The sequence below is a fragment of the Etheostoma spectabile genome, chromosome 1 (genome assembly GCF_008692095.1).
Source record: "Etheostoma spectabile isolate EspeVRDwgs_2016 chromosome 1, UIUC_Espe_1.0, whole genome shotgun sequence".
NCBI classification, from domain to species: Eukaryota; Metazoa; Chordata; class Actinopteri; order Perciformes; family Percidae; genus Etheostoma; species Etheostoma spectabile.
The window spans coordinates 9,043,041-9,063,419 of record NC_045733.1 but is presented as its reverse complement, the minus strand read 5'-3'; the positions used below and the strand labels follow the sequence as shown (position 1 = coordinate 9,063,419).

General features: G+C 39.2%; 1 protein-coding gene across 19 annotated transcripts in view; it reads right to left on the bottom strand.

Moving 5' to 3' along the window:
• tjp1a (tight junction protein 1a) overlaps positions 1 to 20,379 on the bottom strand; it is a 104,420-nt gene that overhangs the window by 62,908 nt on the left and 21,133 nt on the right. For 13 of the 19 annotated variants that reach the window (XM_032507388.1, XM_032507546.1, XM_032507759.1 and 10 more), the window contains exon 3: positions 7,536 to 7,685. The exons of the other annotated variants lie outside the window; for them this stretch is intronic. In XM_032507388.1, the coding sequence (XP_032363279.1) occupies positions 7,536 to 7,685 (150 nt within the window). The remainder of the gene's footprint in view (positions 1 to 7,535; positions 7,686 to 20,379) is intronic. 19 annotated transcript variants of the gene reach the window in all.

Here is a 20,379-nt window from a genome sequence, read left to right as displayed (position 1 = left end):
GTCTGTGCTGTGCCAGTACAGACTGTTCTCCAAACATTCACACTCTATGCATAACCATGTTTTTTTTCTATGATAATGGTCTACTTTCTAAGATTAATTATCAGTGCAAAAGAAAATACTTCAGGAAAGTGCCATGAAATCAAAGTGGGAAACAAAGAAAAAAGAGAAAAGAAAAAGAGGGGGAAACAAATCTGTTGTTGTTGTTGGGATGTGTTAAAAAACTTGCACCCAGGCTGCACTTACGTGTGTGTGATTTTTATCATATAAATATACCAAGGTGGATACTTTGCAAATATGCCCAGGGAATTTTCCACCTGCTTAATAGTTGTACTGTACATGTAAGCATTTCAACAATTCAGGGAAATAGTGAGTACAGTATAAGCATACATTAATTTATAGGGAAATAGCAATGAGTCTCAAATAAGTTTCTATCTCTGTGGCTTCAGCGCTGTTTTTGACACAGCTAGAATGATAGTGATAGTGTGTAATCTAGGGTTTCTGTGTTCTTTAAAACAGTAATAGCACATTCAGAAAATGTCAAAGCACTGAGCATAAACAATCCTGCTGGTGTGTTTTTTTTAATTGAAAACTGTTTCCCTATTATCAGTTTTTATTATAGTGACCTCAAATTTTCAACAAATTAAAACATTATTCAGCTGTTCTGTAAGTATGTGGCATAGGAGACTCTGAACAGATGTACTGAAAACTTCACGCAGAAAATTTTGCCTCACCTGGTACAACTCAGAAAAACTAAGACAACAAAACACTGACACCGGTGGCAGAGACCCATTATCAGTCACATTTTAGCCAACCACATAGGAATATACAGCAATTACACAACACTGTTACTTCTCACAGGTTTATGTGGCACCTCAGATGGAGTACGAGAGGGTGTAATAAAAGTAGCAGTTAAACTGTCTGGCAGCACTTACAGTAAATGTCCACCTTAGGCTATAATAACAGTGCAGAAACACAATGCTATACACGTTCACTGATGAAACCTTAAACTTATCTTCTAAAACACCATCAATCACAACCACGCTCTGTAATCCATAGTTGTGGACATAAATAGAAATAAAGTGCAGTCAGAATAGAGAGACGGTAAGCTTTTCATTGTTGCAACTCGACTCAAGCACATAGGATTGTAAATGAAATAATTAACTGGGGTTAAAGTCCTGACTCTGAGCTTTGAGGATGTTTACATCAGATGAAAAGGAAGAATTTCAGCCCTTTTTATACATGGTCCAGGTCCATTAATTTTAGGAAATAAATTACAATGAAAGCAACAAATAGACTTAAATAAAGCAGTCATGTTTAACAGTTAGTTGGAAACCCTTTGTGGTCAATGATTGGAGTGTGCATCCAATAGGCTGCGGCAGACACTTGGTAACTTCTCTGGTCACTCTCTTCTAGGCCTCTACTAAAGCCACCTTTACTTTTAGTGTGTTTCAGAAACTTGTGTTTCTAAGGGATAACTGTCATGCTGCCTTTTGTAAAATTGATACTACTAGTATCTAGTGGATGTCGTAGATGCTTCGGGTCCTACACTGTTCAGCCAGTGTGAATGTGAACACTCTGGAAGATGAAACTCACCTCTTTAACTTTATGATTATTGGTTAATTTTAAGTCCAATGCTGAATATAGCCAAAACAATGAAAACAAATCACTGTCATACGTTTTTAACGTACGCTAATGTACGCTAGAGAGGTCAGATTAAACCAGGGAAAGGACTATGGACACACTTTTTCTCTAGAGCATACATTTTTTGCAAGTGCAAATGTTTCTGTGTCTGGGCCAACATGTGTGAATGCCTAAGCATGGTGTGAATCTACAGCGTAATAAATAGTCAATAGACAGAAAGTCTCCAAAGCTGCCCCACTTAAATTGAGAGACGGAATTTTACCTTGGTATAGCCAACAGCTGCAGTTTAAGTTAGTGTCGACAGCAAGCAGCAGGCACTAAAATGCCATTTGACATGTAAGTGGCATGCAATTGATTTTCAAGGAAGAGTAAAGATTTACAAGGCTGCCATGCTCTGGGAACACAATTAACTTCCGTCATAGTGAAGATTTATTTTGCAGGTCCAGACGCACGGCAACATATCTCAACCTAAAATTCAAAATGCACTTCAGATTCAAGCAGGTTTCAGATTAACTGACCTTTTCGGATTTGGTCTCAATTCTGATTCACGCATTGATTCACTGCCCTCTCTGACTGTAAAACTTTCAAGTCAGGTTTACCTCTGACCACAACCAGCATAACTTATTGGTGTTGTCGAGTGTATTTTTTTGCAACTGTTACCACACCCAACGAGGTACTGACACACCCTATAGTAAATGCCCACAAGTTTCAACAACCACTGGAGGTCAGCAAAAACAAGCTCTTTAAATAATAAGAATGTACATTGTGAGAGTGGGTTGATTTTGATAAACAAAACCTCACACACACATCAATCTTTTCTCTTGATAATAAATACATACAGTATTCCAAAATTTCCCCATTATAAATTTAAAGCTACAGTATATCCAAAAAGGAACAAACAGGTTTGCATACATTTTGTTCTGATATTGTCGCTGGGAATCACAAGAGAAGATACAGAGTACACAATGTAGGAGAAATAGCAGACTCAATCATTTCACATAAAGTGATGTCTTTTCTTTGTAGTACATTACGGAATTCTGGTTTAGATAACTGAAAACAGCCTAGTCACCGTCTTACAGATCCCATATTCAACTGCAAGGTTTTGAACATAACATCAATAAAACAGATAAAACATCTGTAAATCATTAAACAGATTTCAGTATTTTGCAGACTGACGTGTTTAGGGGAAGGTCTAAAAACCCAAAGGTGTAGATGTAAAAATCAGAACAAAATAACAATCCAGAGATCAGTAGCCTAAATTTTTAACAGTGATGTGAACATGATGAGAGGATGGGATGAAGAGAGCAAAAAGTTGATAAAAGAAAGAAAAGAATAGTAGAAGATTAGAGTGGATGTTAAAAAAAACAGAAAGCGGAAAAGAAAAGCAGAGGCAAAGTGAAGAGATCAGGAGAGGGGGTAAAGGAATTACAGGAGGAAGAAAGGAAAAGAGGACAAAAGAGGTGCCGTTTGGGAGAAGAAAGAGAAAATAGAGTAATTTAAAATTCAGGAGTTGATAATGGGAATGAAAAGGAAAGGTGAAAATGAAAGGAAAGGAACACGAGAGAGGTCTGCAGAGAGAAGAGAATAGAAAGAAGGAATGAGCTCAACTTTAGTATATGGTTTCACAAAGTTGTGTCAAGTCTAGTCAACTCTAGTAAAAAAAAAAAGCACATGCATCTCACCCCTACGCACCCCCCCCTTCTCAGTGACTCTTCCCATGGTACTGCCTGTTACCGCTAAATTCCAACAGTACAGTATGAAACGGCTCTTACTGGGAAAAGGAGTGGAAAGAGCAGCAGCTTCCTGGGAAAGGCACAGGCAGGTTGAGCAGTTCAAGCTGAGAAGTGCTCATCAGACAAAAGCAGCTGTAATTCTGTCAAAATCCATTACGTTAACTCCAAAAGCAAAAGCAGTGGTTAGTTGCTTTGCATTAGCAGATGATATCAGACATTAAATAAGTTAAGGGTCAGTCAGTTAAAACACTCTTCGTGCTCTCTCTACATTCAATAGTTTTTGTAATGATGAATATGATGCAGTAGATTGAACAACAAGGAACTGCCCTTAACAGTTTACTGTGTATTCAGTCACCTTATCAAACCTTGTGTCGGTGTGAGTTTCAGTAGATAGACACTGTTCAGCAGTGTATGCAGCTGGATTTGTAATGAAAATATGTAGATTTATGTATGTGTTTGACCTGTAATTACTAAATGTAACTAAATGTGCTGTATTTATATTTTCTAGTCTTAACGACTACTCAAAGCGCTTTTACATCTCACAGGATACATTCACCATTCACACACATTCATACACTGTGGCCGGGGCTGCCGTACAAGGTGCCACCTGCACACACATTCACACTCCGATGCACAGCACCGGGGGCAACTCAGGGTTCAGTGTCTTGCCCAAGGACACTTCGACATGGGACTGCAGGGCAGGGGATTGACCCACCAACCTTCCGATTGGCAGGCAACTGCTCTACCACTGAGCCACAGCCACCCCTAAAATAACCTTTAAATAATTTGTATTGAATCTAACCTAAAAGTAAATCATTTTTGTCTGTGTTACAAAAAAAAGCGTTGCATAAACAGTACATTAACACCTCTCTGAACTAAGTCAGGCCCTTCCACTGCACCTTAACCCACCCTGTCCTAACTGAGTGTACAGTATGGCATCATATGCTCCACCCATGAAGCCTCGACCCTACAAGAGGAGGTGATGTTGTTGTTTTTTTGGTAGAACGGAGGAAGGCGAAGCGGTGGTAGATGGGAACCAGAGCCAGCCAGCCACTCAGAGAGGCGGATGGAGACACGGCAGCCACAGGGGCCGCTTCAAGCCTTGTGGTGATGAGATGCGATGGGACCCGACCCTGCAGAAGCCCCAGCCAGTGTGTTAGCTGACTAATCCTCTAGCCGTCCAGTGCCAGGATCCAGACTCATCAGCTTTGGTGTTCTCTTGTCAGACTCATTTTTATAACGTCCTGGTCAATTCTAACCACTAATTCCCAACACAACGGCCCTTAATGCCAAGTGATTATGGAGTGCTGTTTTAGCACATTTGTCGCCTGAAAAGAAAGAAAGGGCCACAAGGCAGTGGGCTGGCTCCCTGGTCAAAGGACCAGCCTGATGAACTCAGCAGAAAGAGAGCGGACCTAAAAGCCAATCTAAGCCACCTCTCTCAGTGCGGGCACTTTGGGGCCTGAGCTGGGCAGTGGGCAGGGATTTACAGTGCCCTATTCTACAGCATATAGACAGTTCCTGTGAGCTCATACGTGAGGAGACACTGAATGTGCACATCCAGACGTTTCCTGCATCCCGGGCGGAGAGATGCAATGGTGTATGTTTGATTTTAAAGTTGGTAGAAACACAAGGGTGAATGAGGAAATGTCAAGGAGGCAGTAAAATCCAAGGATATAATGGTTATGGTCAAGGGTGTTTAAAAGGAAGAGTATACTGAGAAATATGTGTACAAAAATTTTAGGGCTGCAATTTAAGATTATTTCTGATAAATATGACATATATTTTTTTGATTAATGCTTTAGTTTAAAGCATTTTAAATTTCCTTCTTTGAATATTGTGTCGAGATTAATAGTATAAGACCCAAAGAAATTTAGTTTACTGTCACAAAAGACAAAAAAGCAGCATATCCTTACAACTGAGAAGCTGGAACCAGAAATCTTTTGGCATTTTGGCTTGAAACTTGAGTAAAATAATTAATTGATAATCACAATAGTTGCATATGCATTCTATGTTGATCAATTAATCATTTTAGCCCTAAATTATTATACAAATTGTTTATCTTTCAAACTTTAATATAACGAAATACAGAGCACTATCTCAAAGTGCTAAAAATGTATGAGCATATGAGTTACCCTCTCTTGTGATCCAAACTTGGACGATACAATTACATTACAGCACGGAGAGGTTTCTTATAAAGACAATGCAAATAAATAGGACCCTATACTTAAAAATACTTTAAAATTATAACTATCATAGCCAGACCAATACTAGATTTATTAGGGCAATACTGACCATCATATCCCATCATTGTGGCAAAGAAAAAATGTAAATACAGAGTGGGTATGTTGTATTTGACTTTGCTGCACCACTGACTCGGAACAGAGCTTTGTGTAGAGATGTTATCTGCCTCTGTTTGCGTACAGCTCTTGTATCACCTGGGGCCCCCTCAGTTGAACTAGTGCCACTGGCCTTACCATGTGACATGTATGGCAAACAGCATATGGAAGCAACACTGCTGGGATACAGCACCAGGGAACACACAGTAACACACACTGTTCTGCTAATGTGTGTACCAAGCAGTCAGTGCAGTAAGGTCTTGCTGTCATGTCTATTACAGGTTTTATACACTGCTAAGCTGAGCCAAAGTCAACCACACAGGACAAAGCTGACAAAGCTTGGCTTATTCAGATATGATTACAGGTATCATGGCAATGGTAAAAGCCATAGAGAGAAGCTGTTTTACATCAACTCAGTGCACACAGTAGCTAGCAAGTAGCTACTAGGAATCTATAAAAATAAATGTATGCAAAATATTGTTGTCCGATGAAAATAACGTTTACACAATTAACTTGTTTAATATTCATATTTTAACTGAGAGTATTGATGTGAACAATACTGTTTATGTAAGCAATATGAACATACACATTGACAGTGATTTTAAGACTCTGTATGCAACTAATGGAACATGCATATCTTTGATTACAGAGGGTATCTGAGGGAACATCATGCAGACCACAGCTATAAGGCTGTAATTAGTTCTGTTGTCATGCTGTTAGTCAGTGTGTAATGTGGAAGAGCAGCAGTCCCGCAGGAAGGTCAGACTGTATGACACACTAGGACTCTGCAGGATGACAGCATTTCATCCCAGAATGTGTCTGAATCGCAGTAGTTAACCCTAGACCGAGAGATGGAAGCCTAACCTAGCTATTGTAATAGTTTTATGTAAGTTCAATCATTAATTTTCACCTACATTTTATTATTTGGTCATAAATTCAACCACATTTGAACACAATGTATGGTAATCCACTTTGAGGAAAATGATTATATTCAGGTGTCTTAAAAACAGCGGTAAGCCTTGTCACAAATCTACAACAGGAATAGTAAACGGATGAAAATAATCCCCTTTGTATTTATATATAGGTGAGAAAACATTCTGCATGGGCGAGAATAAATGGATTTTACAGATAAATCCCTTCATTGGAAGTTCACACTGAATCACTGAACTGTAGGCATTATATATAGAAGCTTTATAGGACTGGATTACCTGTGAGAAAACTAGACATTATGCATTGTAGTATGCTAAGTGAAAAACATTTTATTTATTATTTCATTTATTTTATTGGATTTATTTTGTCAATTACATTTTAGTTTTTATACTTTTCAATTCCCGTAGAGAAATGAGTCTTAATTGGATTCATTAGTGTTAATAAGCTCTACACTTTCTCCTTACCTAATTTACTGCCCTCATTAAACCTCAAAACACAGATACGATGACTGTAAAATGATGCAAATCAGTCAGCACATAAAATACTACCTTAAGATCAACATTCTGAAGTAATTTAAAATCAAACTTTAGAGATGCAGAACACTGACAGTTGCCCTTTTGTAACATTTGTTCAGCGAAAGATAAAAAAGAAAGAAATATCCTTCAGTGTTGCAATGGACATCTCCCTCCAAAGAACCTCTCCTTTCATCTTTCTCCAGAAGACCAAACATTTAGACAAGACCAGCATGAAATAAACATATTGACATCAAATACTGTAATATATCAAGCCAGCAACATAAAACCACTCCGCTAAACAATAACCTTCCAAAAAATGCTTTTGATTAGCTGTGTGTTTGTCAGACATTATCAAACCGTCGCTCTTGTTCACTCACCACACATGCGTGCATATGCCTGCCCACGGTCTGATTCCAGCTACAGTTGACCCAGAGGGATTCTTTTGCCAGTGTCTGTGTCCCTCCGCATGCACGAGCAGTATGAAAGTGAGTGAATGTGGGGTGATCCTTAGCAGCTCCCGCTGTGGACTGAGAGCAGGGCCAACCTGGTGTGACATCTGTAAGGGCCGTGAGATAATCTACATGACACTGCCACTGATCGGAGAGGAGATATTGATTTAAAAGCGGCAGCTCTAAAATTAGATTCCTGTATGTTCTGATTGGGCCAGAAGCATGCACCTCTGTGATAATATGATCCTATGGACAGAGCTGTGAGTAGTGATCAAAGCTTTGATGGAAACTCCAGCAGTCTTGACTAAAGTCAACCTAACATTGCGGAGGTCCTCTGGCCTGACCTCCTGTCCCCTTCCTCCCTGTGATAATAGAGACATTCCTGAGCTCTTTCCCTGCCTTGCCACAGGCCTCTCCCTTAATTCCAGTGGAGTGTGTGGAATGTTGGACTGGAGAGTCAAGCAGCCAGGCAGCCAGAGGCGAACAGACGAGAGGAAATGAACAACATTAATAAACTCAGGTCTGTTATGGCTCCTGGTGCTTAAAGCACCTGGATGCCCACTGCAGAGTTGACCAGCACATATGCATGCACACAGGCGCATGCAGACACACGCACACACACACGCACGCACACACACACACACACACACACACACACACACACACACACACACACACACACACACACACACACACACACACATGGCGGGGAGAACATCTGCCATACAATATGCAAATCTGGAGCAAGCCTATCCATATGTAGCTTTGTAGTTGGATTAACTATGTAAGTGAATCAGAGGGTTGGATTACAGGATATGATGGGATCTTTTAAACATGCATGTCATACACGATCAGATGAATGCACAGTACTGCTTAGGTAAATAGTGTTAATGAATGTCGTTTTTGTGATGTATAATTTTTCCAATTGTGGTAACAGTACTGTTACTACAATTCTAGATGCATATCCTGAATATGGAAGCTCTTTTCTGATCTGTAAACTCAAACTAAATGTAAGCAAAATGACTGATTTCAGGAAAGCTAAGGCTGGTCTGTTAGAGTCTGGTAAATTTCCCTTGAACAACTAAAAGTTGGGTATGAGAAAGACAGACAGAGAGAGAGAGAAAAATAAAGTTACCACAGGCCAGGTGAGCAAAGCACATGGACGAATAAAATGAGAAGATAAAACCAAGAAAAGATCAAAGGGAAAAAGAAAGAGATTTGGCAAACATAACCTCAAAAAAAGAAAAGAGGGAGCACTCTGTTCTAGACGTTACAGTCAGAGGCAGAGTGATGGGCTGGAAAAAAAGATGAAGGGCAAAACATTTCAGAAAGAGTGATATACTGCACTGCAGCGGGGTCCGACTCGGAGCATTAATCTCTACCACTTCTCCATGCTTCTGGAAATCAATTCTCTCCATTGGTTGCTGCTTTATTTATTGGTTACCATTAGGGATAAACTATCAGCTGCTATGATGACTGAGCTGCTGTCACAGAGAGGGGAAGCTTGGTGGGGCAGTAGGGGTGTCACCAATCCATCCAGCTGCCTCCCTAGAGAATCACATGAGCAACAACATTCAAGGTTGCACACTTGAATTTAAACGGCCGCATCTAAGAGGGCTGTCATCAGCCCATGACAATGATGAGATTAGGATTGCAAAGGGGCGGACATTTTTCAGTAAATTTCAGGAAACTTTACGGAAACTTTCCATGGAAAGTTAAGCTGGGGAATTTTGGAAACATTCCAATTTGAAAACTTGCATGGGAATTAATGGAAATTATGGGAATTAATGGGAAATTAAGGGAATTAATGCAATTTTAAGATAATTAACTGGAAATATTGGGTAATTCGTACAAACTTCTTCTTGTACAAATATGAATATAAACATTTTGTTGTTTTGTAATAAACAGACAGGCATATATATATTGAGGTCGTGGCCTCAATAGCCCTGCAGTAGACTAAATAGTAGCCAAAACCATTGACCTTCAGCTATACAGTATGAAGGTAGCGAGCATGCTGCCTTTGATTTACTATGGTTATGGTTATATGCGTGCTAAGCTAACCATCAGGGCTGTCTATTGTTTCCAGCCTATCAAGAACAAGAGGGTTAAACAGTTAATACATATAGGTTAAACGCAATGGGTTACGTATTACCCCCCCCAAAAAGGAAAAAAAAACCTTTTGCTTTAAATCAGATTGTTCCAACCAAGATTATGCTGCAAGATGTTGCTACATGTTATAGACTAACAGTATTATAACAATCAAAACAATATGAATATCCAGTTTATTCCTATTAATTCCTGTTTATTCCCGTTAATTCCCATATATTCCCGTTAATTCCCATGGAAAGTTTTCACCTTCAATATTTCTTCATGGTCTAAAAGTGTTGGGATTTGGAAATGAGGAAGTCAAAATCAGTGTTTATTTGTATGTGTGTGTGTGTGTGTGTCACTTGCATGATTGTGTGTCTGTTTGCCAGTCTCACTGACAAGAATGCAGCTCCTCACACAGAGAAGAGACGATTAAAAGCGACAATGTCACAGAGCTGTCATGTTCGCTGTGACTGCACCAACTGACTGTTAGTGCTGCAACCTCTCCTTCAACCTTTTCCAGCACCCACTCAACACTTCTCTCTCTCTGCCCAGTTTTTCTCCACCACACCATCTCTACCTGATATTGCTGCCCACCTGCTTGGCTCCTTGTCTGTCTGCCAACCTGCTTCAGGACTAAGGAGGCCAGCCAGCTTTATTAAAAGAAAACAAGCAGGAGAAATAACCAGGGATGTAGGGATATGAGGACAGTTAATCTGCTGGCAACGTCACAGAGGCTCTGAGGAAGCTTCCACTGAAACCAAGCCATATTGTCTGAAGGTGCCTCACTAAACATGGCTCTTCTATAATGGTCCTTGGTAAAAGCTAGAAAACCCCCCATAAAACACCACCTTTATTCTTTGCAGCCCCACTGAAGTACCAGCTTGATAATAATTAATAATTATTAAATGGATGGCACCAGGCAGACTACTTTCAGTTTGTTTAAAAGAGGCAACAGAAAGGCTGCTATACAATAGTAGAGAATAGAATAAACAGAATTGAAAAGAATTGAGCATTGTTTTTGTCTGAGTCTTTAAGCTTTCTGGCAGGCTCCAAGAAAAGGTGCTGACCCATGGATGACCAAATCCCTATCACCTGATCAGTCATCCCCCACAGCTCTCCTCTCTGCCCCCTCTTTTATTCTTAATGAAATATCTCCAGCTAAGACTTTACACTGCCTCATAAATATGAGTGGACGTGCTGGGGAGTTCATATCTCCCTTGTACGTTTCATCAACAAGAACAAAACAGCAGAACATTTTGTACTTGTTGTCCACGCAGTCTTCTTTGGCTGCTCCCTGGGCAAACATCTCTTAACATTTTCATTTCAAGGGGTCATACTGATGTTTGGCTCCGACAGTAACATTCCTACAACAACTAACCACAGCTGTTTTGTTTTAATGCTAAAACTGACTTTCCTACTCATTCACGTCAGCCAGTATATTAGATATATTAAAATTGTTATATTGGCAAATATTTAACAATAACACTAAAATGCAGATGAATCTGTGCCCATCTCTGTTTTGGACTGTCTGATGCTACACAGATCTGCCACTTTGCTTGGCAGTGAGATCCCCAGTGGGCCTTTCTGGAATGTCGATTTCAGTTAATTACATTTTCTGGAATCTGCATTGCCCATGAAGTCACAGAGGCGGCCACAGTACATGCATTTGCAGAAGATCTGTTGCATGTTTTACTGTAATGAAATATTCATTTTACACCCACATATAAAATTATTGTAGATGATTATTCTTATTCAGAGACTGCAGAAATTCACCAAATGGGCTACTCATATGCTCATCAAAAGGAAGAGATTCACCTTAACTCTTAATTTATGAAAGTTCAGTCGTAAAAAGTCTGCATTTATCTCTCTGACTCTTCTTTACCAACTACTCTCTTTGTCTCTGTCCACATCTGAGCAGACTGCTTGGAAATAACTTCAAACATATGTTAGAGATAGGAAAAGTGTGTAAGAGTGTAAAGACAGGTGTGTAACATATGAAATATATCCATTTATACTGACGAGTAAAAGCATACTGTATCATTCAGACAGTTACAGTAAAATGGAGACCAGAGCTGAGGAGGTCAGTGGTCTGCTGTTAAGATGGTTAGTGATGAAACCCTGCCCTCTGCAGGATAAAAGCTCTCATTGAACGGTTTTCCAGACATGTTGACTGGGGAAGAGCTTCTGTGCTCTTTTAATCTTTTCAGTGTAGCAAAAGCACTTAAAGCGGCCACACAGGTGTACTGCAAGTGTTAGAGAAAGAGTAAATACTGTAGTTCTTATGTTGCATTCTCTCTCTATATATATATATATAAACAAAATACAGTTCATTGTTTGGTTCATAAAGTGAATGTGATTACAAGACTAATGCGAAGCTGATGGAAAGCACAAAATGTACCTTCATGCCAAATCTTTCCAACTATAGAGCTTTACAGTGGTTTGTAACTAAGAACACGTCACAGGTTTCCGGCATGTAACTGATATGTCTGTAATTTAATAACCAAAATAATCTCCAAACTCTGTAGTCTGATAGTATGGTTAGTCTTTGGATGCCCATTGTATTAGTCTGATCAACTGTGCAACTTCAGCATGTTAAATTACAGATATAAGTGTTTATTCATGTATTTGTCAACAACTATAACTCCTCCTGTGGGCACCCATAAGTGGACGCTGGAATATAAACAGATGATGAATGACAATATAGTTAAACACAGTTGTAAAGATAAAAATGATGTCTTCATACGAGAAGATTTAATTGATTGAACAAATATTGTATATTAAAGCTTTAGTGCGTAACCTTTTGATATTAATGAACATCATATTAATCACATCACAATAATAAACGTCACAGCCAAATGAGTAGATACAAAACTAATTAAGACTATTAGCTCCACACAACTCTCTCTCTATTTCTCAGTATGGCTGTGTTCAGAAGATTGTGTCGTTCAACGACTTTCTGTGCAGAAGCTCGACTGAAGATAAATGACCTCTTCTGAAGAGTCCATCATGTTTTTTCAATCCTCTGTGTCCTCCTTGGCTACTAGCATCTGTGCGGTGGTGGGGTTTGGGGGATGCGTGATCACAGAAGGCTAGTATCGTGTGGATGCGCCAACGCTGTTGTTATTACTCAGAATTCCTCATGGGGACGACAGAAACTACGCACTATAACTTTAACATAACACTCAAACATAACCCTTATATAGGGTCAGTGGTAGAGCAGGCTCACATGTACTGAGAGGTTTATGCCTCAGCGCAGAGGTCCAGGGTTCGTATCTGACCTGTGACGATTTCCTGCATGTCTCCCCCCTTTCTCACTTAAAGGCGGAAAAGCCCAAACAATTATCTTTAAAAAAAAGGAAACAGACTTAACTGAAACAGACTGAGCAGGGACCCCCTACTGCGTACAGTATAATGTAAAATAATTTTTGTATTTACTGGGCCCACAATAACGTGTAGGGCGGCCTTTGCCTATTTACATACATTTTTAATGCACAGGCTATTAAAATAATAATTGTTGGCATGATTTTATAAATCATGTTTAATGTTAAAAATATACATGTGGCACAGTGAATCCTTATTACCTGTATCTATGGATGGCTATCTTAGTGACAAATAGGCCAGTATCAATAATGTTTTTTTTCACCCACAACTAAACTGATTTATCGTTACTAATGATAAGTTGGATTGTGAAAACATTTTCATTTTTTTTAACTTTCAAAAAATTAACAACAAGTATTAACACTGAGGACCCCCCTAGGGGTCACGGACCCTCTGTTAAAGATCTGTTTTAAAGCATTGATAAAATGTTTATTTGCTGCTTACAAATGCTAAATAGGGGGACTTAAAGTGTTATCATAATGCTTAAGTAAATGTAACAAAGAAAAAGAAAAAAAGAGACCTTTCACCCCAAGGTCGCAGAGGTCACTTTGCTGTGAAAGTCAATCCGCAAAGAATGCTGACTCATTGTCCGCACGCATGCACGCAAGTACGCAGGCAGGCACGCACGCACGCACACGCACACACACACACACACACACACACACACGCACACACACACACACACACACACACACACACACACACACACACACACACACACACACACACACACACAGACAGGGGCATAGCAAAATTCTGGACCCAGGGATCCACTATGGGCACTCTTTGCTATTCATTCTAGTATCTTTGTGGGCCCCCTTCGCACATGAGGGCCCTTTATACTCTGTCCCCTCTACCCCCTAGTCTGACGGCTCTGCATACAGATCTTCATTTACATGCTGTGTGAGGCAACAGTTGCTGAATTAAAGTCTAGGAACCTTTAAGAGTCTTTGACCAGGAAATAAGAGACAAAATGATGGGTTGTTAATTTTCTGTAATTTCACTATAAGCATTGCCCAAGAGGATGCAGCTTTACTCTCTGTACTCTTTATTGCCCCTACTACAATACAGACATCTCAGTTGAGGTATTTAGGACAAAATTGTACCAAATGCATGTCAGTGTTGTAATCAGATCTGTTGGAGATCACTAATACAGTTTAGATATGAATTAAGAACTGCAATCATTCCTATGAATAAAAATATACAGCTATTGATGTCCTAAACATATACAATATCTGAACACCAGTTTATTGAAACTAGGTCCCATCCTAGTTACTCAGCAGCAGCACAGGCTATCCCTTCCTTGCTTAATGGATTTGGGCGGAGGGGCCATCAAAACTTTGAGCAGAGTATATCCCTCAGCAGGTAGCATCCTGAAATAGCAACCTGGATCCTAATGGTGCACAGCACTGCCCCTGGCTTCTGACAAATCCATTGCACGTAGACACAAAGACAGACACAGACACGCACACATGTTGTGACAGACAGAAGCACACACACACACACACACACACACACACACACACACACACACACACACACAATGCACCCGTTGGCTCTGATTAACCCATTTCATTTAACCTTTTTTATTTCTTTCATTAGTTGCTTTACTCCTCTCTGCAGACAGACGCCACAAAGCCAAACTGCAGGTTGGCAGGATGACTTCCCCGGGGGCGTCTCACTTTACAAAGTTTCACATTTCTGTTGGTCAATTTAGTTGAGAGGGAAAATAAAAGTCAAACCTGAAATGAGAGCCCCTGAAGGTGCTTGCAAGGAGTGAAAGGTTAGAGAGAGAGAAAGATCTTTCTGTACACCTACTGCACTGAGGAGACTGAGATTGTTCAAAGAGGGCAACATACAGGAAATAAAATATACAAGGACAGAGGTAACTGGTCAACTACCAGTGAAATGACAAAGACATCAGATACTGTAGGGGCATACATTATGTTTAAAATTGGTCATATTTCAAGAAGTATAATCTGCCATAGACAGTATTAAAGATTCTCTCAACATACTTTCAGCTCAGTAGTAGCGTATTACAAGAAATAAAAATAACTCATCTATGTCATTTATAAGTATTTTAAATATGTGCAAATAGGTTGTCTTTCTGTAAATGCTTTTTTTAAATTATTTTTGTTTATATTCATTCTGTTGTTATTCCCTCTTTCCATACAAACACTTTTTTGTTTTGAATAGTAAACAGTTTGTTTGTGTATTCAGACTTTCACTCAGTTTTGTGATTCTCTGTTATGAGGCATGGGACATGTAGCCAGTTCATGTGTTTAAATGTAAAAATCAGTCAGTGGCAGAAGAGATTTCGTTCATATCTTCTTTCCAACAGGAAACACATGGCCAGGCCAAACAGCAGCTTCATTCATCATAACAAACACTTTGTGCTATCTTAAATCTCTCACTAAAGTGGACTCTGGGATCATGAGCTGCTGAAGACAATAACTTTTCATGAAAATATTGTCACTATAATGCTTCATTAGATGGCAAGGAGTGATGAGCTTCTTTAATAAGATAACAATCTAATATTGGAGATACTAACTTGACAAGGGCATTTTAATTGACTAATTTGATGGCCAATACAAATAAAGTCACATTTATCACCAAGAGACTTTCAAATAGGGGTAGAAAGATCTAAAAAAAAAACTTTGTTGTATTCTGTGAACCTTGAGATGCATTGCTTTTATCATTTGTATGTATATACTGTATATGTATGAATTAATGAAGATATTGTCTTGGGTGTTTGTGGTTCAACTCCTTCATTAATTGTTAATTGCAGTCTGTAGCTTAAGAGCAAAGATGCCTTTTTTTTTACATATTGTGAATTAAGTGGTTGAAATGTTGCTTTTAAATAAACTTAATGCTTTCAGTGTGTAAACTGCTTTGTTTTACACCCCCTTCTCTCTGCTTATTTAAATGATGTATATAATGGTGTAGATATAGTATGTGACTGACCTTTAACAGTGAGACATACCACATTATCTTTTACATTCAACAATAATGTCTGGAGTGTCATGATGTCTACAGTGTCTTCTTTGGTGCTACACCCTGAAGGAGGCTGCTTTGTGCTGATACACGTGGGTTGCTGCCCAGTTCTATTTTTAGTGTAAGACTTTGATATGGAAAATAAATAAAGACTTTTTAATTTTTTTGCAAGAAGAGTGCCTTGGACATTTTTCTCTTCGTAGTATTTGTTCCCTGTCCAAAGAGCACCTTTATCATTTGATTTGAACGTCTGAGCACTACAGACTGTTTTTCTTCCTAAATGTTTTAAGTGTGTTGAATTAAATCAGCAAAATATAGCTTAATAGTAACATATTATATAATATGGTAGCTAAAAACAGATGGTAAATCTTAAAGGGACTGTACTTTCAGAACATTAATACAGCAGCAAACAAGTATTTGCTATGTAAGACATAGTAGAGTAATATTGTCCTGAGCAGAGAATGATGTCATACTCCCTCTGTGTGTGTTGTAATCAGAGCTTCTCTGTTCTTGTTTTAATAGCCAGTCCTGCCCGTGAAAAAATGTAGTTATACATGTTATATAAGTGTCAACGGCAGAGCAGAAAATGAGTTCTCTTCTAGCCCTAAAATAAAAACTTAACAATACCACACACTACAACCTGCTTTTTCTCTGTTCCCCCTTTAACATAAATCTGTCCATTCACATCACTGTAACCTATGTGTATTGTCACCCTAACCTCCCACACCCAGGGTAAAGAAACTGTGTTGCCATGGAAACAAGGAGGGCCTGAATTCTGAGCTGCTGAGAATCCATCCCATCTTGTTAAACAAGGCTGCTGCTGCCGCCACGTGGCACAAGATAAAAGCTGAAGTCATACATTAGTTCAGTCTTCTCTTTCATAAATCTGACACATTTTAAGCATGAGCCAACGACTGTAATGTTCACAACTGACACAACAGGGTTTCCGTCACAGTGCACAAACCACACACAAAAAAACACTCCACACTACAAGGTGGTGTAATTGCTTTTAAGTCTGATAAATTATTCAGAGCAAAACATTTTACCACTGAGACCTGTTCTAGAAATTGAGCTGGGACCAAAATAGAAATGGATGTGAAAGCAAAGCTAAAATTACATCAAAACACCAGTACTACTGAAAGTCACTGAGTACTGAGGAAACACTGTCAGTAGGGCTGGGCAATATATCGATGTTGTAACAATATCGCGATACTACACTAGATATCGTCTTAGATTTTTGATAAATGTTGTCTTTACCTCTTTTTACAGGCTGCAATACAGTAAAGTGATGTAATTGTCTGAACTTGTCAGACTGTTCTATTTTTCACCTTTACCCACTAGTCAATTAAATTATTTCTGGAGAATATTTATCAAAACTCTTATTGTGTTAAAATTTTGTTAAAGCACCAAGAGTCAACCATACAATATGGTCGCAATATCGACACTGAGGTATTTTGTCAAGAATATCATGACATTTGATTTTGTCTATAACGCCTAGCCCTAACTGTCAGTTAACTGAGGCTAAACATGTCTACTATATGTCTAATAAGAGAATTATATGCTGCTATGATTGAACTAAAGCTTGTCTGGCACACACGCCTTGAATAGTGAGCTGATCAGGAGAATACTGTATGTTACAGGAAAGCAACACAGGGCCACAGTATATGCCACTGTCAGGTCAGCTGGTCTGATTTGATCAAGAAAATTAATTCCACTGCTTCGTTAAGTAAACATCGCAGGGCAAGTACAATGCTAAATGTTATACTGCATATTCAAAATTGACAGCTACCTACGCGTTGGTGAGCAAAAATGAGTATTAACATACTGTAAACAAAAATGTAAACAATGAGCATGAAGGCAAGAGCAATAGGTCATCTTTAACCAGCTACAGCATGTCAATTCAATACTACAGAGCAGGGCCGGGGTGTAAGCACAACAAAACCAATACTGCTCTTTTCCTGAAATAAATATTTAAATATTTCCATCATTCTGCACTCATTTTAATTTTTTTCCATCCATCCATCTCCCCTTCTTGTTCTTTTCTCAACCTATCTGTTCACACCCTCCGGTAATTCCTCCATGCCTCCTCTCTGCCCTCCTCCATCCTGCTCTTACATGTCCCTGCTTGAGAAATGCTGACCTGCAGACTCCCTAACATGACCAATCAATATCACACGGAGGACAGCCAACCGCTGGACATACCAATATGAAGACACACTTCCTGGAACGTATGCAGCCATGCATCCCTTCAGCCAATATCTCTTACTCAAACACACACACAGCATGCACATACACACCCTACAAACCAAGAGTGATTGATTAATTTAATTTAATTTATGTGAAATGTTCCATATGATCCTATGTGAAATAAAAAAGGCTTTCTCACTTACAGGCTGCTGCTGTGGATGTCATAGATCATTGATTAATCTATGTATAGAACCAACATTGATCCTGCATGCCCTTCCTGCCTGACATTACAGATGCACAGTGCCACAGGATGAGGTAACATGAGGGGCAGGGAGCATGTCATTATGCAGAGAGCTGCATGTCTTTAGCTAATTAATCACTGTGATCAAAACCAAACCCATAGGGAACCTAAAAGCTACAGCTTATCTATTTTCTGCTGGTTAATGGCAATTGCAATTAATGAGTGGCTTCATCATCTGTTGCCAATGGCAGGCATGAACATGTAGAAGTGATCAATCCCTATAAGCTTTAAAAGTAACTGAAAAGTGAAAAGTAGAGTGTAAACAGGAATGTAAACCATGGCCTTTACTTTAAATTGCTATTCCTATACAACTCTGTAAATTTGGCTTTTTGTATTCCTTCAGTGTGCTGATGTGCTGCTACAGCAACATGCGTCAGCACAAGCATCACCAACACACGCACAAAAAATACATCAAAATGTGCAGAATGATCAGGAATGGTGTGCTATAACTTTTTTCAGAGATTTGACTAGCATTTTTTTACAAAAACTAAGTCAAGAGAGCATTTGAGCTGTTCCTACTGCCATCTGTTGAGAAGATCCTGCTCAAGACGATAAACAGGGAAGGGAGAAGGGTGTTTGCTAGATGGAGATCGGTACACTTGACATGTATGTCAAGTGTAACACTCATTTGTCCCAAACATCCCTATTAGGAGCAAGCTGTCATTCACATGGCCAGCAGCTCTTGTCAGTGATTGGGAAAGCAGATAATTCTTGAAACAAAGGATAACTCATGAAGGTCCAAATTGACATGGTAGCATGAAATATACACTAGCCTGACTCAGCATCCCATACGCTGTAGCCTCATTACAACAGAAGCAACAGCCCCAAGTACTCATCCAAGTGTGTGTTGCCCATCTCCATCCAGCAAACACCCTTCCATGTTGGGTGGATGTTCTCAGTTGGTGCTCTGCCTTGGGTGTGATAAGGGATGGACAACCATTACATTTTTTATTTGAAGACCTCTTTTTGAGCATCTGTGTCATTTAGTTTAATCTATACAGGTCAATTTTGACACTTAGGTTAGCTAACTAAGACTATTAGCTCCACACAACTCTCAGTGTGGTTATGTCCAGAAAGTTGTGTCATCTGGCGATTTTTGCGCACGGAAAGATAATTACCTCCTCCAAAGAATCCATCATGTTTTTGTAATCCTCCGTGTCCTCCTTGGCTACTAGCAACTGTGTAGGTGAGGGGAGCGGGTGCTGCGCAATCACGGAACGCTTGTATCGTGTGGACGTGTCAACAGATTTGTTGTCATTACTTAGAATTCCTCATGAGAACTTGAACTTCGCACTATAGCTTTAAGATGAAAGATCTAGGGTTAAAAAAATAAATAACAGGGTTTACATGCTAATTAATACATAGTAAGTTAGCTATGAGGTGAAAAACAATATTGGATGATAATCATAGTTTTATGAGTATTTTGGGATAATTAAATCACGGGTCAAATTTGACCCACTAACACAAAAAAATACGTACAGCTTTCTCACATATTACATGGATTAACCTGCTCAGTGTCGCATATATTTGACACCACAAACATAAAAAGAAAATGCATTTGGCAGACTTGGACTCATGTTTTTGAATTAAAGAAGGAACTTGAGAGGTATAATAATCAGTAAATGAACATGTTTGACCTGTTTAAGATACTGTCTATTCCTCCCTCCTCTACTCACTGTGCCCACATCACTATGGCAACAAGGTCTACCACACACGGATGATAAGTAGGATGATGCTAGAAGCTTAACTCTACTGTGGATTTAATAATTAATTCAGAAATAACCACCGTTGTAGCTGTAATACCACATTGCACCGGCATTG